This window comes from Saccostrea cucullata, unplaced genomic scaffold (genome assembly GCF_032062105.1).
Source record: "Saccostrea cucullata isolate Sc308-1 unplaced genomic scaffold, CSIRO_AGI_Scuc_v1 ctg212, whole genome shotgun sequence".
Taxonomy (NCBI): Eukaryota; Metazoa; Mollusca; class Bivalvia; order Ostreida; family Ostreidae; genus Saccostrea; species Saccostrea cuccullata.
Genome location: NW_026928197.1, coordinates 76329 through 100601, shown reverse-complemented (window position 1 = coordinate 100601; position 24273 = coordinate 76329). Strand labels below are relative to the sequence as shown.

Genomic DNA, 24273 nt, shown 5'->3' with positions numbered 1-24273 from the left:
TATTCAGATCACATAAAGATGATATTACGATAAAGGCTACAAATGAAAAGAACAAAATGAACTGAATACACATCACTGACATTGACGCTGAATTTTACAAGTTTAAAGTTAAATTTACACAAAGAAATATTTCCTAACTGAATTCATATAAATAAGATGTACATTAAATTGATTTAGCATTATTAACTTACTCTATTGTGGCTCTAAAGTCTTAAAACATGATGGAAAAATGGTGGTGCAGCAGAGGCGCCAGTTTAGATCTTGAATGCACGAGAAACACTGAATAGTAACACAAGTAGTATTCATATATAAACGGTAGACTGAAACATTTCACAAGGACAAAAATGAAAAACACAAAACAGTTTACGAACATATGTACATATAAGCTGTGTAATGGCACACTGACATCACATGAAGTCATATCACAGGCGCCTGAAGTATAGATCAATACCCCCCTTTTTTTTTAAATTTTAAGAGTGTAAAATATCTCAAAAATATATAATTTCCCTGTCAATCACATCTATATGTCTTCCTATGCAAGCAGATTGTACCTTTTTTCAAGTTTAGAGAATGGCCTTATATGGTATAATAAAAATACACAAGGTAAGGAGGTCTTAGAGTTGCACTTCTGTTTTACTTTATCTGATTGGTTAACTGTGATACAGTGTAAATCTTTAACCATGCAATCAGATAAAGTAAAACAGAAGTGCAAACTCTAAAACCTCTTCCAAAGCTGTCAATGAAGAAAATTTTATGTATCTAATTAATAAATCGTCCGATTATGACATCTTAAACACTAATGGTGGGGTTAAGGTCAACGAGACCAGTAGAAGGACATCTCCCTGACAGAGTGCTTGCAAAATTATGATAGGTAACACTGTTATTACCTTAGAAATCTGTCTTGATGCAGGGAACCCCCCGTTTGTTTGCATATTTTGTTTCTTACCTGAATGTGTATTTTAATTATACCGTATAAGGCCATTCTCTAAACGTGAAAAAAAAAATACAATGTGCGTGTATAGAATGACATATAGATGTGATTGATGGGGAAATTTTTTATATTTTTGAGATATTTTACACTCTTACAATTTTTTTAATTAAAGAAAAAGGGGGTATCGATCCAAACTTGAGGCCCGTGGTCATATGTGTGTTGCATTACCAAATTGAAGTCTAAACAGTGCAAATTTGAATCAAAAATGTTTTAATCTGATGAAAGATTTCCATTTTACAGAGAGATCTAACATAGGAAATCTGATGAAAGATGTCCTTGGTAAAATTGTTAGTAACAGGCCATCAGACCCTATTTCTTTCCTGGCTGATTAGTAAGTTTTTTCCCCTAGACAAGTGCTTTAAATGTTTGTTATTGTTTTTTTTTTTAATTTTTATCAATTATGATATCTCAAGTTGTGACCTAATAATGGCTGTTGACCTTTTGACCTTTAATGATTTTATTACTGTTCATATTGCATTATAAGTTTTAGTGGCCAAACAAATAGTCATAAACTTCCAGTGCCATTAGCCATATAAATTAATATGACATTAAATTTAAGCATTATTTCATCTCAAATTTTTAGTTTTGACTCATTAGAAGACCAGTCAAACTTGGTGCTAAAGGCTCGCAACATGATTGAGATGACACACCATAGTCGACCAGTGTTTGAGATGAACGTACGACAAGCTTATGATATTTTGCTCAAACAAAAAGGTAAGTCAAAGAAAGTTCCCTTTCCCTTTTTGGTCTAATTTTCACATATTCTGTCTGTTTGAGAAATACAATGTAAGTACAGCATTGAATTCTTGTTAAAAAACAAAGATAGGTGTAACTGTCTGTAAATTCGTTGAAAAAAATGTACATGTATTTCTAAGAAGGCAGCGTATATTAACATTTAGATTAATAAATAATGTAAAACACAGAATATATGAATGGCAGTATGACATAAACTTTCAATTAGATCCACCTCTGTATATAAGATATTTCATTTACATGTCAGGTGTGTTCATTTACAGGATGCAAAAAATTAATTAAATGAATTATTTTTCGTGGTTATTATGAACATTTAAAATGCCATTACCATACTTTGTTACTTTTTAAGCTCTTATTATGACAGTTTGAAATCTAGAAGAGCTAATGACATTAACATGACATACAACATTATGAATGGTCTAAAATAGAATGCGAGAAAGCTTTTTTATTTTAAAGTTAGAGTTGCAGCACTTCATGAGATATGCACAGTAGGTGTAGGCATGTTTATCATTCTCTGATGACAACAGATGGAGTTATTGTGTTCATTAAAATGCAAGTTTATGTTAAAATCTGTGTCATCTGCATACATGCAGTTAACATTTTTTCATTTCCATTTTTTAAAGCCACACTTGAATTATACCTAGATCACATGACCAATAAATTATAAAGTACACATTATTTGTTGCACTAGTTTTTATGCCCCCATAGCATATATTGTTTGCTCGTTCCACCATTATTATTCTATTTCTTCTGAAATCAGTCATAGTTTTCCAGACTGTTTTTAAATGATAAGCTGATTTTTGTTATGTCTTTTGATTTTTATGACTTATAAATCAGATTTAAGTTTCATGTTCATTGATCTATTTTCACAAAAGTTATAGCCATTGGACTTAAATTGTAAATTTTTAGCAATTCACTGATTTCTGGTCTTTTTTATGCTGGGATTGTAAATAATTAGCAAGTTTTTGTTTGTTTCTTGATATTGATGATTCACAGACCATTAGTTTCAGTTTCATGTTGATCTACCCATTTGTTAAAAATGTTTTGGCTATCATATGAAAAACTGCATTCTAAATAAATTAATTTGAGACGTCCCTATGTCAGACTACTTTTGAATGACATGTTACCTTTTTAACTTCTCACATCAGATTATAGAAGGAGACATACAGATTTATTATTTATGGAGGAGGAGAGTGAGTAATGTATAACTGTATGTAGATATTCCTCCTGAAGATTGATATTAAAGTCTCTGTAAGCTTTAACTTGATATTTATATCTTCCACTTCTATACTAGCTTCCATCAATATTAGATTTATTTTGAGTGATGTTTTATCAGTAATGTCCTGTTGTTACTCTTTCTTTACAAAGTCTTGGAAGAAGTTACATCCGTTAATACTGATTCATTTTTAGCTCTACAAAGTGCACTGTACAGGGCAAAGAGTCCATTGTCCATCTGGTCTTTCCATAAACAATTTTAAAACAAAAATGTTACATTTGTGATCCAATTTCAAAATAACTTGATACATAAGTAGATTACAGTAATAGTGCAATCCTCTTTGACTTCAGTGGATGATGCTGACATGATAACTTTGTATAATAATTTCTTGTGATTATTTTTAAAATGGTACACCTCCCTCAGGTTTGGTTAAAGTTCAAAAAACTGTGTGCATGTGTATCCTTAAATGCACAGAGAGCTTTTCAGTTCTAATGAATATTATTGCAATGTTTACTATATAGAGAAATTGTTTTGAAATTCATTTTAACCTCTACTGATTCTCTTGGTTAATTGATGCAGTTTTTTTTAATACTTAATATAAATGTACAGATATAATAATTCAAGGTACATGTAGACAATTCTAAGATTGAGTTTTTGATTTCAATGAACAATGTTCAGGGTCACTAAAATTAAAAAAAATTGGTTTAATTATTTTTTTTTCTTACAATGAAGAAAAAGGTAAAGCTGAAGCTAAGAAAACATTGAAAATGCTTGAATCTCACAAAATGTAGTTTTAAAAATTTGGACATGAAACACCCTCCCCCCTCCTCCTACGGGAAACACATACACTTTATACTCTGTAAACGCAAACCTGCAGAGCTACTGTCCCATACTTTTGGGTACCATTCATGTTTAAATTTATTCTCTGAAATAAAAATTAACATGTACTGTAAAGTAAAACTTTTTAAATTATCTTTTACATTGTATAACTATAAACAGAAAAGTTTCCATTTAATGTTTTATCTAACAAAGGATGTGGTGTTCATGTATCTTGTTTGTACCTGTATAACTTGTCCTTTCTAACAATTCTCTAGCTGAAATAGACCACTGGAATTTGAGGTGTCTTTTTATTTGTCTTTTGCTTTGATTCATACTGAACTACATGTATTCTGTTAAATCTACAAGCTAGACATGAAAAATGGGTAAAATATTTCAAAACAGTCCTATGAGATCACTCTATATAAAAACATGTATAGATACATTGTATGTTTAATTTACATGTAATATATGAGATTTCTTTTCCCCAATCATTTTAACCATTTGATTTTGTTTTGTAGTTGGCAAAAGACTGTATGGTCTTAACGGGACTTCCTATACAGATCTCATCAAGACACTCTGTAGGTATGATGGTATTTGTGAAAAGAAAAGCAGATAGCCATATATTCAGGGTCTTATTGCATCACTGTTGTTTACAGACTCTATATATATCTTCTTGGAATCTGAGCAGTCAAATTTATACAACATTGGAGTGGAGAACAGAAAGATTTTTGAATATTTATCAAATATTTACTAGTCGTTTAAAGTTAGATGTATCTTTATATGAATGTACTGTCTTGATTAGTTTGTACACATTGTTAACAGAGACATTCCCCAGCCTGTAACGACCAAACTTCTGAAGAAGATTGAGTGTCTAGACTATGAAGCCATCCGATTTGACGTGTTTAAGTCTGGTGTCTTTACTTGCTGTGTGTTACAAGGTAAATTCTTGTGTGTTTTGTGTAAAATAGGTATTAGTAAAAACAAAGAGAAAAAAGCTGCCAAAAAATTCATCAATGCTCCAATGACCTGCATAAAGAAGACATGAAAAGATATATTGATTTTCTTCTCCATACTTTGAAAAATAGTCATTTCAACTATAAATGTCCAGATTCACATAAAGATTTTTGTATTCAATAACATAAAATGATGATAGCAATGTTATCATTTCAGACTATGTGAAGTTAAGTGAGCGGCTTTTTAAATCTTTGGACTTTCAAAATTCAGGAAAAGTAGACAAAATGTTAGCAGAAATTGTTAATGAACAGTTAAAGGCAGCCTTAGCTAATACTCGAATGGATGCTCGCAAGTAAGTAATTGCATTATTAGGTTTGATAAAATATGATAGATTTAAAAAAAAAAATACTTGAAACAAAACATAACTAGCTGTGTAGTTATGTTAGTACAACTACATGTACATGTTGAACAATTGATGTTTTTGCCTCTGTTTGCATGTCTCAGAACAAAGAGGTGGATGCCATATATTAAGACTATGTTGTTTAACTATTTAAGAAATTCATAATTGGGATCATGAATTGGGAATGAGAAAATGTCTACTCAAAGAATTACCTCTGTCTTTTTTTAGTGAATTAATCAAGCACATGCCAATGGAGTGCCTCAAACTGAAGTTCAGTGTATAGTGTCAATTAAATGCTTCATTTTTGAAAATCTTTTAGAAAAAGATGCACAATTTTTGAACACATTCAAATAGTGCATTTTGATATAACTGCAAAACTAAGCCCTCTCCATTTTTTTTTCCTCTCCTAAAAACATAAGATAAAAAGATCAGGAAATCAGAAAGGTCCGTAATATTTTGGCGAGTTGTTTTTCTGGGAAAACCTTAGTCATACTCAAACCTATGTTTCTATTGGCTATTTTAATCTCCACATAAATAAAGAAGACAGATTAATTGTCTCTGGAGATAGAATTCAAATATATTTTAGATATCATGATTTTGAAAAAATGGATCTAGAGAAATGAAGACACTTCATAGTACCTAGATAGGTTGGAAGAAACAGAAATTACCTGTAGATATCAGGGCAGTAACACTTTTTTAAAAAAGACATTTAATGATAATGTTGTTGTGTAAGAGCATATCGCTTAATTTGTTTTGACAAAAGTCTATGATACCTGTCCAATTTCTAGTCCAAACACAGGGTTGACAGATCGATTTTCTTTTTCGTAAGTAAAGCACATGGGTTTATTTTGTCACAAAGTGTGAAAAAATAGTTTTATCACAACAATTACACAAATATTGTAAATAAAGCACTTTGCAAACTTGTGTTCAAAATCTTTAAGTAAACAAATGCAGTGTGTTACTAGGAAAATAGTCAAGTAGAGATATTATTTGTGTTCTATTGCCTTTTAAGTACATATCAAAGTTTTTCATTTAAAATTAATAGTCTTGTGATAGACATTTATACATTTAGCCTCACTGATTAAAGTCCTCATACTTATTTCATGAAATATTTTTGCACAGTTTTCAATTTTTGCATACTATAATATTGCTTTTTAGCTTACCCAAGTCATAGGACTTGAACTGAGCTTTTCTGATCAGAATTTGTCCAGCATATGTGTATGTTTTAAACTTTTCACATTAACCATGCAGTGTTAGTTTCAGAAATATCCTTAGAAAATTGTGACATTTACCGTATATACTCGCCTATAAGTCGATATTTTGAGACTTAAATTTTAGTCCAAAAGTCTATGTCCGACTTATAGCCGAGTCATTAAATACTGTTTTTTTTTCTGGATGCTGAAACATATTATTCTATAAATATTTTCAACAAATAATGGTGAACAAAGTCTGGATTTATTACTTGTATATAATGTTTGTATTCTAAGATCCTACATTTATTAAAAATATTATATAGTGCATGTGTTTAATAATTTTATTTTTTAATCTTAAGAGGACATTTTCTTTTTTTCAATCATTTAAAGTTAAAAATCGGCCCTCATTTCTAAAAATATTAATTGAAACCAGGTTTAAACACCAGGGCATTTATTTAAAATTGTCATCTGATTCTGGAAAAAAAAGTTGTACCGACTTATGAGCGGGTCAATGGCAAATCCGTGCAGAATAAGCTCAAAAAATACAACCGACTTATAAGCGGACCGACTTATAGGAGAGTATATACGGTATTCATTGATTAGGCCTGGCAAGACCACGTCATCCTATTTCAAAGGGAGGTAATAAATAAACAGTAAAAATGGGGTTGGGTCAATTAAAATCTTAGTCAACACTAGACCTAAAAACTAAAAATGAGGAAGGTTTCTGACCTACGTACTGAAGATTTAAATTATCAAAGTTGACTATAGGACTATATAATTATGAAACTCTTTTTGGAGACAAAATTCTTCAAAGAAATAAAGAAAACATCTCAAGCCACATGCAGGTTCTAAAATGCTACTGCTCCTATGAGTAAAAGTGAATTTAATTCCAAAAAATATGCTCCTCAAGTTCTTATCCAAAATTTATAAAGTTGAAGGAATAAACATAAAGCTCAAGAATATCAAAGTCCCTTGCTCATAACTGTTTAAACTTGTATGCATAAAATCTTGTTCTCAAAAACTACCTGTAATAAGAATCACATAAATAATTTATGCTTAACTCTTTTCCCCCTAATGCATTACATCCTTTACCCCCTGATGCCACCATTTGACGCTATGCCCCATTTCCCTGATGCCACCATTTGACGCATATTCACAACAACCCTAAATTAGCTCTGTGATTTCCCCTGTTTCTAAATAAATTCAGCTCTAAATGATAGCCAATCATGTGTATTACACATTAGGTAATGTTACTATAATTAGTGAAGTCACAGCTTGGTGTGAATTCACTTGAGATTTACCTGTGTCAAAACAATGGCACCCAGTCTGTTTACAAGAAGAAATTGGGCCTTGTCACAAGCAACATTCAGCCTTGATATTGCATTTTATGTAACATACCTTGGATTGTATTAGCATTCACAATGTTTTTACATTAGTTCTAAAGTTGAATTTAATAGAAATAAAATTTTACATTGAAAATTAGAGGAAGAACATCATAGAATCTTTAACAAAAACAACAATGGCGGCCACAGATTTCCTATGCATTTTATGAGTACTAAATAATCTACTTTCAGCATTTTTTTTTCATCAGGACATTGATTTTGATAAAAACATGTATTAATTTATTTTCCCCAAGACTTTTGCAAGAAGTGGTCAACTAAATATGTAAATTATTTATAAACATGCCTGCTTGAACATGATTGTGAAGTTTAGTTGGCTCAAGTCTAAGATAATTACCTATCATTATTAATCTATCTTAATTAATATTAAACAAAAAATAATGAGCCTTTTAATTGGTTTGGTATTATATTTTAAGTTTACTGGTTTATTTCATAGAAACTTTCTCTCATATAAAGAATAATGTGAAGATTAGTTGTGAAAAATTCATTTTACCTGGTTTCACCTATATATTGTTAATTGTAAATTAATTATTCTTAGAAAATTATATGACAATGCTAAAGTTCAATCCATTCCCCAAACATTGATATATAATATGTGACACTTTGATGATGTTTAGGTACTTAATTAGCATGTTCTAAATGTAATGGTCAGTCATTTCAAGGCAGTCAAAATGGCTTCAGGGGGCAGCCAGATAAACACTCTAGGGAATTCGCAAGTGCGTCAAATGGTGGCAACAGGGGGAAAAGAGTTAATGTTTCTGAATTTTGAGAATTTAAAAACTTTTATATAAAAGAAAAGAATTTCATCATTCTTTAATCTTATGTCAACTTCCTGTTTATCCATACATCTGAACTTTCAAGGATAAGGGTTGAGTCTTGAATTGTTTATTTATTTTTTACATCCTTTTTTCCAAGCCATGAAAAATGGATTGGGTGAGGTTTGCGGCTTATGGGTCTCTCGTTTCTATCTTATCTTGTTTATTCCTGAAATATTTAGATAGAAATCACTTTCTTCACCCTTCTAACCAACTGTACTTCTGACACAGGAAGATTGATTTAAATTATCAAGAATAAATAATGTAATCATCATTTTTTGACAGAACACTTATTGACCTTTTGTAGACAATGTTCTTTTGCCTTTAAGTTACTACATATAAGACGAGTGTTACTTATTCTGACCATCACTCTCCTACATTTAGAGGTTATAATTTTGTCTTGCTCTTTGTAGAATTGTAGAGGCAGGCTATAACTTGGGCCCTGATGGTCTTTTTTATGCTTTAGAGAGGGTGAGTATCAGCTCTTATATAGTTTACGTTTGAGGATGGTCTTTTTTATGCTTTAGAGAGGGTGAGTATCAGCTCTTATGTAGTTTACGTTTGAGAATGACATTGTCCACATCCATTTACAAACTGTCATCCAGCTCTCTTTGAAATATGTTAAGCCTACCTTCTTTCACAATTTTGTCATAATTCATGGTTCTTCCTTTTGAATTACAGTTGCATACACATTTAGAATATATGAACAATAGGTATAGTTTACTTGTTCACTGCGAGCTACATAAATATCTCTGTCATGACAAAACTTGAAAGATATTCCATGCTATAAAGTTAACAGTCCCAGAGTTCTAGATTACTGATACTGTAAATGACTAATATATACCTGATGTGCAGGTAATATATTGTATGCATGGCTGGAGAAGGGGGCATGGCAATATATATAGCATACTTTATGTGAAAACTGCATAGCTACTATATGCATTCCCCCATCAATAAAGTGTTTAATGACCCACCCCACCCAACCCCTTCTATTTTTTTCCTTGTCGAGGAACCTTTGGTAGTTGATACCCCCTCCCCCACCCCTAAAAATGTATGGATGTGTCCTTTCAAACTGAAATTGCTTCCTATGACCCTGGTGTGTAATTTCAAAATTCTTCATTTTTGTATTAGATAAATGAATATATCTTGTTTTCTTTCTTTCTCAATCGTCAAGACATTTAAAGTAAAAATTATTAATTCACTAACATATGATTTTTAAAATATATTGTCATATTTAATTTTTAAAATATATTTTGTCATTTCTTTGAGAATAATTGAGCGAGTCAATCAAACCAGTTAAACATTAGGCATTAATTTAGTGTCACATTTAACATTAGTTAAATTTTGGGAATCATTTTTTACTACTTTGTAGTAATTATGTTATTGAAGCATTTAGAAGTTATCTTTCTTAGTGTCATTTTACTGATGTAGATAAACTTATTTAGGAACAAACAAACATAATCAAAAATGTTGGCAGAAATCTCAAAATAGAGATTGTTTTTGAAGATTTTCATGAGTCGAGTAGTTTTTAAAAGAGTCATTGCTATTCATGAATGATTACGTGGTAATAGTTTTTGACATATATTTTTCCCATTTGAATGTTAAATTTTAAAACTTTCATTCCCTTCTTCTTTTAATGCAAAAAAAGTATCAATAATACAAATTAATGTTGTAGCTGATCTTTTTTTTTGGTAGATGATACTTTGTAAAATCTATTCCTAAAATTGGAGCAATTTTCTTGCATTTTAATTAAGAAACTATGAGCTCCTAAAGAACTCCTTTTTCATGTATAAAATATCAAAAGTAACATTCCTGGAAGTAGAACACCTAACAAACATGAGAAATTTACTCATGCTATCTAATGGCTGTATTACAAAATACATATAACAAAGGTTTTCTTTTAATCTGTGACAATAAAAGGTTAAGTGTGAGATGAAAACAATAGGGTTTTCATTTCAGTATTGAAGTCAAAAAGTCCTAATGAATAAATAAATAGAAGATTGATTGATGATAGTATTATCTTAAAAAAGATTGCTTCTTTATTCAAAGATAGTTTGATTTGTTTGTGTTATATTAATTCAGCACATTCTGAAACCAAGTCTAACACAAATCTTCCTGTGTTTTTGACCTCTCCCCCTAAATCATAGAGGAGGAGGCCTTGGGTGTAGCCTGCGATCAGGAAGGCCTCTATATATTTTTGCCTAGCTACACCTTACCCACAGTTAAAAATATGCCAGGTTATAAGCCTTATAACACTAAGCTAAGTAGTTATTTTGAAGAAACTTAAAATTGTTTAATTTTTGTTGACTTCAGGGAATGAGAAGTAAGAGTCATCAGGGAGGACAAACACTAGAACAGTTTACTGTAGAAATATGTGATGCTTTCCTTTCAAAGGTAACAGTTAACAATAGAAACAAGTGATGCCTTCCTTTCAAAAGTAACAGTTACAAGGGCTGTCCAATAAATAATGTCATTAGATCGATGACATACAACATAGAAATCATAAGACATTACATGTAAGCTTGACTTTCCTTCATTATTGAATCTTTAATGAATTGTTATCAATTTATGTCACCACTTTTCATCACATAGATTCATTGTGGGAAGCTGGAAAATAAGGGCTATTCAAGACACTGCATTAAAAATGAATGGTCAAGAATCAGTAAACTAGAGTGAAATTAATCGCTTCATTAAAGCTGCTATAAATTTGTTAATATCCCAAAATATATTAACTGAAATATGTGAAATTTACAGCAACCAATGTCTGTTTTATGCATGCACACATGAACAGGTGGATTTCAATGAACAAAAATCATATAATGGGCATCAAAAATGGATACTGTCCTTGGCGACAAGGACATACAACAACCAATATATATTTGTGAAAATTCAACAAATTATCACTGATTATGTTTTATTGACTTTTAGACACTTGACAAATTTGATAGACATCATTTTGGGGTAGTTCAAACTGTTTTAAAGACACATTTAATAGTAAAAAAGTTAAATACTCAAATGTCACCTAATATTTTGAAAAATGAGTGAAAACGACAGTGTACGTGTAAGAATATCTAAGCAATTATTTTAAAAAATCAAAAATTGTACTTATCCACATTTGTCTGAAATTCAAACAGAGAATGAAACTTGAATCCATTTTGCTTTAAGCCCTCAAAACAAATTTCAGTAAGATGCTCTTGACAAAACTGCAAAGGCCGGAGAAGAGTAAAGAATTGCAAGAGCACAAAAACAGTTTTATAGGCTATTTTCTTAAATATTAGTGGTCTTGTTGTTCAAATCTTTATTTGGGGAGGAAGTTCAATTCCTAGAGGAGTCTAGCAAACGAATGTTTTGCAAAAGAATTGAAAGATTTATTAGAGGAAGGAACTGGAATGAGGAATTCATTACATATGTGTATTAAATTTCTTCATGACAACGTCCAAACCCAAAGGTCCTGAAGAGTAAAGGAACTTTAGGGATAAACAGAAAGTTATTGTTTTGTCACACCAACAATATTCGCCAGATCTTTCAACCTTTGACTTGTTTCGTTTCCCAAACTTAAAAAAAGCACCTTTCAGAAAGAAAAAAAAACAAGTACATTTAATCATAGGATCTGCCATATTCCAGTATACGAAGGGTCATATACAAAAATGTGTTCTAAAAACAATTAGATATTGAATAGAAATTTTACAGACATTTGCTTTAATTAAAAGAGATTATTTAAGTTAAATCATGAAGACTAAACCATAGAAAAGCATTTTTTTAAAAATTTCTTTCCGAGCAATGATGACATTAACTATTGAACAGCCCTTGTAACAATAAAAATATATGATGCCTTCCTCTCAAAGGTAACAGTGTACAAGAAATATGTGATGCCTTCCTCTCAAAGGTAACAGTGTACGATAGAAATACTAGTATGTGATGCCTTCCTCTCAAAAGTAAAAGTGTACAATAGAAATATGTGTTGCCCTCCTCTCAAAGGTATCAGTTTACAATAGAAATATGTGATGCCTTTCTCTCAAAGGTAACAATTTACAGTAGAAATATGTGATGCATACCTCTCAAAGATTACAGTTTACAATAGAAATATGTGATGCCCTCTTTTCAAAGATAACAGTTGACAATAGAATTATGTGATGCCTTCCTCTCAAAGGTAGCAATTAATAGTAGAACTATGAGATGCCTTCCTCTCAAAGGTTACAGTTAACAGTAGAAATATGTGTAGCCTTCCTCTCAAAGGTAACAATTAATAGTAGAAATGTGATGCCTTCCTCTCAAAGGTAACAATTTACAATAGAAATATATGATCCCTTCTTTTCAAAGGTAATATTTTACAATAGAAGTATGTGATTCCTTCCCCTCAAAGGTAAAGTAGGAATGTAGTTGTAAATAGATCTCTTAGGATGATCGAGAATTGTTAAAAATTTAGGATTTAATTTAAAAATGTAACAAAATTTATTTGGAAAATCTATAATTGTAAACATCTGAGTCACTGGACATGTTGTAAGGCTTTAAAATGTAATCTTGAGGAGAAAGTCTGATCACCCTTACCTAATTGACATCTTAGATCTATTATAAAAAAGGGGTTCAAAGCTTTGCCAATATGGATATCAAACATGTATGACTTTTCAAATATCCCATATGAGACATAAACATTTTGACTTCATTCTATTTGGAGATACGAGAGCTGTTCAATAAATAATGTTCGCAGTGCTTGGAAAGAAGCAGAAAACGTTTTTCGATGATTTAGTCTTAATGATTTCACTTAAATATTCTCTTTTAATTAAAACACATGTCCATCACATTTTCATTCAATTTTGATTGTTTTTAGACACGTTTTTTAATAAGGCCCTTTATATACTGGAATATGGCAGATCCTTTGATTTCCTGGACTTGTGTCTTCTTTCTGAAAGATGTTTTTTTAAGTCTGGGATATGAAACAAGTCAAAGGGTGAAATATCTGGCGAATATTGTTATTATGACAAAATTTTAACTATCTGTTTATTCTCAAAATCCTTTACTCTTCATGGCCTGTGGGTTTGGACGCTATCATATGAAGAAATTCAATGTAGAGATTTCCTGATTCCGGTTCCATCCTCTCGTAATCTTCTATATTTTTTTGGAAAAATTTGCTTTCTAGACTTCTCTAGGAATTGAACTGCCTCCCTGAATAAGAATTTGAACAAAAAGACCACTAATATTTAATAAAATGGCATATAAAACTGTTTTTATGCTTTTGCAATTCTTTGCTCTTCTCAGACCTTGGCTGTTTTTGTCAAGTGTATCTTATTGTAAATTTAATTTGAGAGTTTGGAGCGATGGATTCAAGTTGCATTATCTGTTTGAATTTCAGACGAACGTTGATGACTACAGTTTTTGATTTTTTAAAGTAATTGTTTAGATATTTTTACACGCTGTTGTTTTCACTCATTTTTCAAAATATAGAGAGACCATGGAGTACTAAGCTTTTTTACTGTCAAATATTTCTTTACAACAGTGTAAATTACCCCCAAAATGATGCTAATTATTTTTGCTATGGGTCAATCAAGTCAATCGAAAATCGTCAGTAATAATTTGTTGAGTTTTGGCTAACAGTACATTGGTTGGTGTAAGTCCTTGTCACCAAGGACGGTACCCATTTTTAATACCCTTTATATCATTTTTGTTCATTGAATTCCAATTTCACATATTTCAGTGAATATTTCTAAGGGGTTCTTAACGAGTTTTACAGCAACTTTAATGATGCCTTTAATTTCATTCTAATTTACTTATTCTTTACCATTCATTTTTAATGCAGTGTCTCCAATAGCCCTTGTTTTCCAGCTTATCACAATGAAACTATGTGATGAAAAGTGGTCACATAAATTGTAATCAATTCATTAAAGATTCTATTATGAGAGTAAGTCAAGCGTAATGTCATATGATTTCTATGATGTATGTCATTGAGCTCAGGACATTATTTATTGAACAGCCATCGTATATTGATAAATATGAAATGAGTGTCTTTTATCTCTTAAGGTAGGATTCTTCTCATATTTCTTATATTTAAAAATTAATGAAATTTTCACAGAATGAAGAAGAAAATATCAGTAAGTGATAGTATCAGTAAGATTAAATTTGACCGTTTTATATAAGGGGCAAGGTCAGGTCAAGGTCATTATCTTTTTCTTTGATATTAAGAATAAAAAAAATACTGTTGTAAATCACATGATGCCTACTTCTTTTTCAAAAGTTTAAAGATTGTTCTTTTTGCATAAAAAGATATTACTATATTGGATCTATAGCATGATATTACTAAATTTTCATAAATAATTTAACTAAACCGGATATTGACTAATCCGAATTTTCTCTGTTTTTCTTAATTTTTTAGGATATATTAATTATTTTCATATACTTCCTATATTTAACTTTTTCTTATTTTCACATATAATAAAGTAGTCTTATAAATATACAAAATGATACAAAAGCAAAAAGTTTTGATCGTTCACTAAGAGAGAAAAAATACTTATTATGGATTTTTGGCTCAAATCTGTACTTTGATTGGAAGCGTTTAAAAGCTAACATAATTGTAGTTTGTTTGAAAAATCATATTTATTTGATATATTTTGAAAGTTTAGACCCTTATTATTAATTTAACTTACATTTGAAAATTTGTTCAAGTCTTTGATTGTATAAAACTTATAACTAAATTAATTGTTCTATTATAATTTTGAGAGTCAGAAAAGAAGATATTTTCATACGCCACCATTCCGCCAAAAATATAGTCCCTGCTAGTTTTCAAACGCAGTTTACCATTTCTATTTAAAGTTGTACAATTGTGATGAGGAAAGTAAAATATGGTCATTTAAATCCCTCACATCTAAATATATAAGACATATAAGCAAATATACTTTGAATGTTTCATCTAGTCAGAAACCAGAGAAGAATCATACCTTAAGTTTGGCAGATAGAGTAGCTGATATTGTTCATAATCTCAGAATTCAAATTATGTTAATTTCGAAATTGTTAAAAAGTATTCTGTATGTGATGTTTTTTTCCTACTTTAACTGATTTAAGCAAGTGTCAACACAGTGACAAAATTCTGCATCAAAACAGACAGGAATAATTCAGACACTTAAAATTTTATTGAGATGGAAGATATTTGTGCTGACGCCATTTATAATTACTGTCTAGTTTTGTCATTCTGTTCTTCAAAACTCTTGACCATTCGGAGAACAATACTGCTAGTTTACCTTTCAATCATAGTTAAAATACATGTATTAATTATGATGTGTATCGTTTCTCAACAAAGGGATAAATATATCACCCTTTGCTGCAGAGTAGATAGAAATCTCAATCCCAAAAATGTGATCTGTTGAATTTAAAACTACAACGAACTTAAATTTTTCTCGAAGAATTTCTCTTCTGAATAAATATGAATTTGAAATAGAATCCTGACAATCCTCTTACTTTAATTACCAGCATTAATATGTATATGCAGTGTTGTTAAAATGGTTTTTATGTGAAATGGTAACTTGTTTTTTTTTTTTAATAAATGCTGTATTTTTTTCTCATTATATAAGTGTCTGTTGTTCTTTTTTCAGGTGAAGAGACTAAGATAACTAAGAGCTGTCACAAAATGAAATCCATGCCTGGTTTACAACTGTTTATTGCCATTATGTATGAGCTGTAGAAACCATTCATTTTCAGAAGACGATGCAGTCAATACTTTAAAAAAATCTCCCAGACTGAGTCACTGCATCACAGGAATGAACACGCACAAAAGTGCTAATTCATCGTCTGAAAATTTCAAGACAATGATTGTCAAAAATATTGTGATATCTTAAATTATTGTAATTAAAATACCTAGGATTTTATCCCATTACTGTAAACTTACATATTCCAAAATAATCCTGTTTTAGCATCTTTTATACCGTTTCTTCGTCTATTCAAGTACAGGCTAATGTAATGTTTTCAACAAATGCATGGCTCAAAAAGTGCTAATTCATGATTGGTTGATTAAAAAAATGCGCCGAATTTTGACTGCGCTTTTTTATGTACATTTACAGTAATATAATTTAAATTACCACAGACAATTGTTTTTATAATTATTTTGATATAAAAAGAGTACAATGTTTTTATTGATATTGTTATTGATATCTGTCATTCTGACAGCCCTCCCAGTAAAGAGTGTTTGTACTGTCACAAAGGAATTCAAGATATGTTGGTCTGTACATGCGAGGAGGATAGGGATCCCTAACGGCCCACATGTCCATTATTGCATCTGGAATGCTTTTGTAAGCCATATCTGGAGAAGAAGTTTCAGCTTCAACAATTCCTGAACAGGGGCGATATTTAGGATTGGACCTTGATCTAGAAGTTGCACATCTTGGTTTACAAATTTGTCCTAGTGAATCAAACACGGAAACGTGTGTTTGAGATCTTCCATACTGTGGGTCTTTTATTGCCACAAACCCTGTGTACTCTGATATTGGCAAACGTTCATCAGCAATCACATAGTCCATGTAGGATCCATCATAAGACAAGCCATCAGCCTTCAAATAAATCTGAGAAGCACCAGAACCACTTATTGATGAATGTGAGCGCTTTGGTAGGGCTTGGGTTGTTATTCTTCTCTGAAATTGTCTAGAATTGATCGGATCATAAATATCGTATTGAGAATTCATTCCTTTTTCATATCCAAGAATCTCAAATGTACGATTTGGTGACCTTATCACTGTAACACTAATTGGAACGTAAAGCCATTTGGAAGAGTCTGCAACTCCATCAATTTCAAAAGTATTTTGTTGTGGATAGGCTAAATTGTGTACCCATGAAGTCTTTTCATTGTTAAGTGGCAATGGCACATTTTGCGTCACACTGCGTTTCTGTCTTCTCATACTGAACGAATTTTGAGGTTGTGTCCTCCAGCTGAAGAAATTAGTACTTCCTCCTTGTTGACCGCCAGGTATATTCAGATTAGAGATGATGGAAGGTGGCTGAGGTCGAGGTTCTAGGGGCTGAACTGCTTGGGATGGGTTCGTAGGTTTAGGAGGTGGTGTCACTGGTATTGGTTGTGGACCAATATCCACTGGTGGTTTTGCTGGAGCTGGATTGACAACAACAGGTTGTGATTGTGCAAGTGTTTGTGGATTCCTAACTTGTATTTCTGGACCTGATACCTGTGGATTAGGACCTATTTGTTGCTCCATTGGACTTCCGATGGGTTCAAATGTATTCACAGGATCCATAACAGGATTCACTGGATTCATTACTGGAAGTTCCATTCCACCACCTGGATTACCCATTACGGGTAATTCCATATTGCCAGGTCCATTCATTCCTTGTGGCGGCTGACTTTTTTGTTCAAAAGGGTTAAAAGCAGAGTGTACACCAGTGTGCAGATTTCCTTGTGGAGGTTGTGACTGTACTGGTAATTGTACTGACAGTGACTGTACTGGAGAAGGTTGAACTGGAAGTGAGTGCACCATTTGATTACCAAATTGAGATGCACCTGTTTCACCCAATACAGATGGTTGAAAACCAGGGTTATTTTGCGTTTGACCAATTCCTACTTGTCCAGGATAGGGATCTGGCTGTACCTGTTGTGATAACGTGTTGCCACCAGGGCCAAATTGTTGGTTAACGTTTGTTCCCATTTGTGATTCTGTAAATGGACCAGCGCCAGCTGTTTGAGGAGGAGAAACCGGCAGTTCTACTTTTGGACCAGCTAAGTTCCAGGGATTTTGTGGAACTGTTCCTCCAAGTGGATCTGTTGGAGCGGTTAACCCTGTGTTGATATTACTAGGCAATCCTATGTTAACGTTACCAACAGGTACTTGAATCCTTTGACCACCAAGTTGCTCATTCATTGCATAAGATGCCATACGTAACTCTGGAGAAGCACCGAATGCATAATTAGCTACTCTAGTCAGACATTTCCATTGTCCTCTCATATTTCTACAGGCAAGATATTTTGACCCACAATCTCGATTTATTGCTGAACAAGTTGGTGGATCGGCATAATAAAAGTACTGATTAGTCCAGATGTCGTTCAGACCATCAATGTTTCTGAAGAAAGTGTAGCTAGCCATAGGAGACTGGGCGGCATGATCGCCGGTGCATTCTGGATAATCATTTGCAGGGTTAAATCCTCTGGTTCTAAAACTCTCTCGAGCTTTTTCAAATATATAGTCGACGAATGCGTGGTAGAAAAAGAAAACTGGATCGTAAGGTGCATTATTCATTCGATCCATGGTTCCTCCCATAAACCCATATCCATCGTTTTGAACACCTTCTATTGTATTTCCAGAATCAGCTGCGGATGGACTATCCGGGCGATAAAAAATGTCATGATAATGCTTATTTTGTTCAATCACTCGTTCAATGTCTTTTTCAGTGATGAGGGAGCCAACGTTATTAAGATTACGAGATATTGTTCTTCCTGAGCGGTCCGTCCAGTTGGCAAATGGTCCTGTCTCCACGAAACCGTAAGCATTTCCAAAGAACTCGGGAGTCCATAAAACAGACTGAGCAGGATCTTGAAGTGGGTTGTCGAGGGTTGTTGCCCAGTAAGGGATAGTTATCGTACGGCCACAGTATTGCCTCATCGCCAACTCCAATCTGAAAATAAATCAACATTGCACCTTCATTATGAAGGGGGAAAAACGATTCCAATTATTTCTTCTCCTTTGGTTTCTGATATGGAAATACTCCAATAAAATCTACAGAAAATGATTTCAAATTATTTCTTATATATATATATATATATATATATATATATATATATATATATATATATATATATATATATATATATATATATATATATATATATATATATATATATATATATATATATATATGCTAATCTTAACCGCAAAACGTTTTAACCGGTTAATCGTTTATATATACATTTTGACATTTTCTTTTTATACACACAAGAAGGCTAAAAAGACGTTACTTAAAAGTTACATTCTGTTTATTATTTTGATTGGGGAATTTTATGTACATAAGAATATACTTTATTTTAATTTCAATAGACCAAGAAAAAAAAAAGAAAACCATGAATCTTACTTGAGAAATTAGACAGGGATAATTTTCCAATGCAGATATTAAACGGGTTAATTCTGCATTGTCACCATGACCAAATCGATTTCAGAACTCTCACTTTATTTACAATTTACAACGTTCTTTCGAATAATATGATTTAATAGATCACGGCAAAATACAGAAATATATATATATATATATATATCATATATATATATATATATATATATATATATATATATATATATATATATAAAGTAAGCACTAAAAATGGCTCGTTGTCATGAAAATACAGGTAAGGTTATGACAAAAACTGTCCGGTGTCATTACTTGAGAAGACTGGTCGTGAACAATGTTTCATTTTTTAAGGTAAATAATTTCAACCAATGTCTGAAATTGCAATAGGGAACAGGACTGACACCCCTATTGGTGTTGTATGAATTTCAGCCGTTAAAATGAAGTAATAAAAGAGGAGTTTGCGTTGGCAATCACATGCCCGTGTGTGAAGTCATAATCGTCAGCCTGAAAATTTAATATTTCTTACGTAAAATTTATCAAAATGCTCCTTTTATTTTGAAATATGAAGAAAAAATTAATTTGACATGTGTTAGGCAACTGACAGCCTATTCATGATAGCAGGCTTTAAGAAATCGCAATTTATACGCAAAACGTCCGTTGTCAGTACATGTTAAGTTTTTCTAGTCCGGTGTCTTTTTCTTAACATATAAGTTTATCAATGAAACAGTCTGACTAATGCCAGTTCACTTTGTTAGAAGTGAAATTATAAGATAACCAAAATGATCAAATGTATATGTACTCTTAAGAAAGAGAAAGCATATTGCAGAAAATTTTGAATCTTTTGGATTCTTACGAGAAATGTATATACGCCAACGTGCTAACCACTCTGTGATGTTTTTTTAGTCAATTCATTCTCATTCTAGAGTGCATAAGTATAAAAAAAAAAATAAAGAATTCCTGAAATATTATCAGTAAAACAAAACTGAAACGCTGGATATACGTACTTTAAAATAAAGAAATTTTTAATACGTATTAAATTATTGACAAACAAGTTGCTGAAACAAGAATTTCAGAAATCTTGTTTTAAAATTTTCAAAAGTTCCTTGGTCGAAGCAATGATCTTGTCAGCAAATACAATTTATCATGGAGTCAAATGCTGACTGACGTTTTTCATAGTAATTGTTAGACCATTTTTTACACACTGAATTGTCGACGGATTTTTCAAGAAAAGGAGCACACAGTAAATGTAAACGGTAAACAATGCATGTTCACTCCTAAAAGAATTTTTTGAAAAGACAAAGAAATTTATTCAAAATGAAGAGAAATATGAACCAATGACTGGAATCTTTTACTTTGAGATATAGCTCTTAAATTAACTTTTGCATAAAATCTTTGAATACATGTATTTCCTCAAAAATTAATATAATATACATATATAACATATGAAAATAGAATAATATAAAATAATATTTGAATATATATGGTTTTTCCGCCTACCGCCAAGTTAAATTTCAAATGTTAACATATTCGAAGTATCTTTAATATATTTTTTTTTATAGTTTCTTATGACTAACTAGTTCACCCATTTATTGAAAGCATGCTTGAAATTTATCAAAGCATAAAAAAAATCTATAATCGACCTCCTTCACAGTGTATACGTACAGTAAAGTAGCGACAACGGACCGATGACAACGGACGGATTTTCGTATCTTGGTATGACAACGGACATAAATTATAATAAATCAAAATTTTCAGTTTTAATTTGTTCTATTTTTTTCTGTAAAGGCTAATAACATGTCTTGATACTGACTGCATCAAATGGTATACATATAATATTCTATTTACAAAATAATAAAACATCCCAGAAGGAAAATGAATGAAATCCACGTTTGATTTCACCAGGGTTTAATATCTATATATACAACACCAAAGGGATTATATAACAAAATTATTTAACCTAAAAAATGAAACATTGCTAGTAAGTAATGACACCGATGTCATATCCTCACCTGTAAATTCATGACAACGAGCCATTTTTAGTGCTTAACTTTAAAGGTTTCTGACAACGGTACTGTCTTGGAACTTAACGTGTTCCTGGCCGTGAAGGTGTTTTAAAAACAGTAATTATCGCTTTACGAATTGACTAATTACCCCTGCGATCTCAATCTGGAGAGATATAATTACTCCAAAATATTCTAAATCATAAGATGTGTAAAAAAAAAAACAACAACAACAAAAAACAAGTAAACATCTATGAGGCGGTTTCCTTTCTAAAAAAGAAGGAATTTTACGGAAACTGCGTTCGAATTTACATACAGGTATATATTTTGTTTTTTCCGACTAACCGATTACGGATTTTCTAACCGATTAGCATCATTTCGACCGATTAATCGATTAACCGGTTACGAATTGCCATCCCTAATATATATGAAAAATATGAATATTGCTGAATTTTTATGCATTTATTTGTACAAAAGAAAGCCGTTTGTTAAAAGAAAATTTGCTCTTTTCTACGCACAAGTACTGTAAAATGTTGCATTTCAAATTATAAGATTACATTTTGAAGAAAAAAATAAGTCAGTACATAGGTCCAATTGACAGCAACAGGAGTACATGTACTTGTTGGTCCTTATAATACCGTGAAAATGGTAGTGTGTGTATTATATTTCATATAACAAGCGTAATATGTATGTGATACGGTTCAGATTGACTGGGGATAGGATGGGAACTAATGTAAGTTTACAAACCTAAGGAGATAAATTCTGTGGAACCCAAGGAAGCCACAACCGAAATGAGCCACTGGGGTAGCTGCACCGTGATGAACACTAGCTAAGGCATCGTATACATTAGGTTCCAATGTCTGAAACAGAGTTTTGTTTGATTCAATTTAATTAAGTAAATAGTATGCAAGGCATCAACGATTAAACATTGATTTAAGGAATCCGGTAAATGGTTAGTGGAAACACCGGGACAATTTTAGCATAACGGGCTTTGCCCGTTATGCTAAAATTGTCCCATGTTTCCCACTATTGTTGATGTCCCTGGCATACTCTCCTAACTAGACAGTGATTCCTTATATTTCTATTTCATTGTGAAATAAAATTGTAGACTTAGACATTAAAAATGTAGACTAATAGATTTAAATTACACGATGACTTCCATGCCAATTTCAATAGAAACACAAAGGCAACTTTACATGCATTGGCCTCCTTAGCGTCAGACACAGAGATTTTTTGCACTATCCTTATCTGCTGACCTATTGACCAGCCTAATTTACATTCCGGCAGAATTATCAAGAAATAAACTCCCCCAATTTTCAAAGAGTTATCACAGAGAAAAAATATTGTAAAGTCAATTTACATAAATGGTTTGGACATCGGGCATGATCTATGCAAGTCCTCCCTATAGTTTTTTAATGCCAGCATCATCAGAAGAAATGAAGTTTGGTAAATATTTGATTTATTAATTTTTTTTTCTATTTTTAAAGGACACTTGCCTTAGTTTGTTTAAGTGTGTTAAAACAATTAAAAACTGCCCGCCTTTCTTCATCACTAAGCATTCTGATCTCCTTCCGTTCGCCGCGATACCATCCGGTTTGTCTCTTTTTTCTGCCCTGCTGGCTGGCTGCATTGTAAATCTCTCTATCCAAACTTTCTATATATTTCACAGTGGCATCAGGAATCTTCTTGGAAGAACGAGTGCGGTCGGTTTCCCAAAGATATTGTTTAAGTCCTAGGTCTTGTATTTCATGCTGCGTTTTAGTGTTTCCTGATTTTTTATACTCCGTACCTAGGTTTCTGTAAGTCTTGCACATATTTGCAGGCATGGGCATCCTTTCTATTTTCCCCAGTGCCATTGCACAGAGGGCCAGTAATATTGGTATTGTTGCCCTCATCTGAAGTAACCAAAACATGTATTTTGTTAATTCTAAATTAAATTAAACATCGATAAAAAGTGAGAACATTCAAAATAATTTTGAGCGCGAACAATTTTTATATCATATCTTTCTAAAATAAGACAATGAACGCCAGTACGAGCCGTCAAACGAATCAATCATTTTGACGATACCTCGTAACCTTATATGTAAATTTCACAAACCACGGCGTGTTCTTGAATTTTTTTGTTTGGAGTTTTGACGCACTAATTTGTCAAACTTAATGGCCTGCTGCCGGTGCCAGCTCTGTCTAGCATTGGGCTTCGTTTTAGGGATGACCGATGTACATTACTTATTTTGATTTGTACTTTGAATCTGTTAGATGAATTGCAAGTCGTGTGTTTCTACCTATTTTTTTCAAAAATTGGAATACAATTTCTTTTAAGATGAAAAAATATGTTCAAATAATTATATATGTGTTCGAAAGTACTACTTTTATTATTATTTTCAAACAATTTCACATTTTTAAAAAAAAAATTAAATTTAGTATCCAAATCCATTCCTTATTTATTGTTTCTTCATTAATTATGGCGTCAAAAATAATAGTACTTTATAAAACTAAGGTATTGAATATTATTTCCTGTATTAGAAATTTTTTGTGAACAATTAAAGTTTATCCTTTAGTAATAACATTCGTATCGTTTTAAACAAATAAAAACAAAACAAAGAAAAAATTCGGAGTGAAAAATTATTCCTACCTTCTGATGGCTTCCCTGTAGTATAATAGATACAAAGTGGAAATCATGACGAGA

The 24273-nt window shown here is 31.8% G+C and overlaps 2 protein-coding genes across 5 annotated transcripts in view; one reads left to right on the top strand and one right to left on the bottom strand.

Annotated features, from left to right (window-relative positions):
* The window catches only part of LOC134276746 (tubulin polyglutamylase complex subunit 1-like), a 19736-nt gene extending 3082 nt beyond the window's left edge, over positions 1-16654 (top strand). The window contains exons 2-11 of one of the 3 annotated variants that reach the window (XM_062759027.1): positions 1232-1322; positions 1575-1705; positions 2893-2937; positions 4298-4361; positions 4602-4717; positions 4950-5085; positions 5922-5957; positions 8955-9012; positions 10855-10935; positions 16122-16654. In XM_062759027.1, the coding sequence (XP_062615011.1) occupies positions 1232-1322; positions 1575-1705; positions 2893-2937; positions 4298-4361; positions 4602-4717; positions 4950-5085; positions 5922-5957; positions 8955-9012; positions 10855-10935; positions 16122-16139 (776 nt within the window). In that variant the 3' untranslated portion in view covers positions 16140-16654. The remainder of the gene's footprint in view (positions 1-1231; positions 1323-1574; positions 1706-2892; positions 2938-4297; positions 4362-4601; positions 4718-4949; positions 5086-5921; positions 5958-8954; positions 9013-10854; positions 10936-16121) is intronic. The other 2 variants (XM_062759025.1, XM_062759026.1) reach the window with 2 other exon arrangements.
* On the bottom strand, positions 16170-24273 carry LOC134276744 (uncharacterized). Of its 2 annotated transcripts, XM_062759020.1 has the most exons (4): positions 24220-24273; positions 23084-23482; positions 22335-22447; positions 16170-19140 (listed from the first exon to the last, which is right to left on the bottom strand). In XM_062759020.1, exons 2-4 carry the CDS (start codon positions 23480-23482, stop codon positions 16668-16670), a joined length of 2985 nt encoding a protein of 994 aa, XP_062615004.1. In that variant the 5' UTR covers positions 24220-24273; the 3' UTR covers positions 16170-16667. The 2 variants fall into 2 exon arrangements, with proteins under 2 accessions (XP_062615004.1, XP_062615003.1); XM_062759019.1 differs by lacking the exon at positions 24220-24273 and having other exon boundaries at positions 23084-23522.

Coding starts and splice junctions, on each gene's coding strand:
- LOC134276744 (XM_062759019.1), bottom strand. CDS start 23,500: ATGTTTTGGTTACTTCAGATGAGGGCAACAATACCAATATTACTGGCC. Junction 22,448..23,083: donor ACACACTTAAACAAACTAAG/GCAAGTGTCCTT, acceptor ACTCTGTTTCAG/ACATTGGAACCTAATGTATA. Junction 19,141..22,334: donor CACAGAATTTATCTCCTTAG/GTTTGTAAACTT, acceptor ATTTATTTTCAG/ATTGGAGTTGGCGATGAGGC.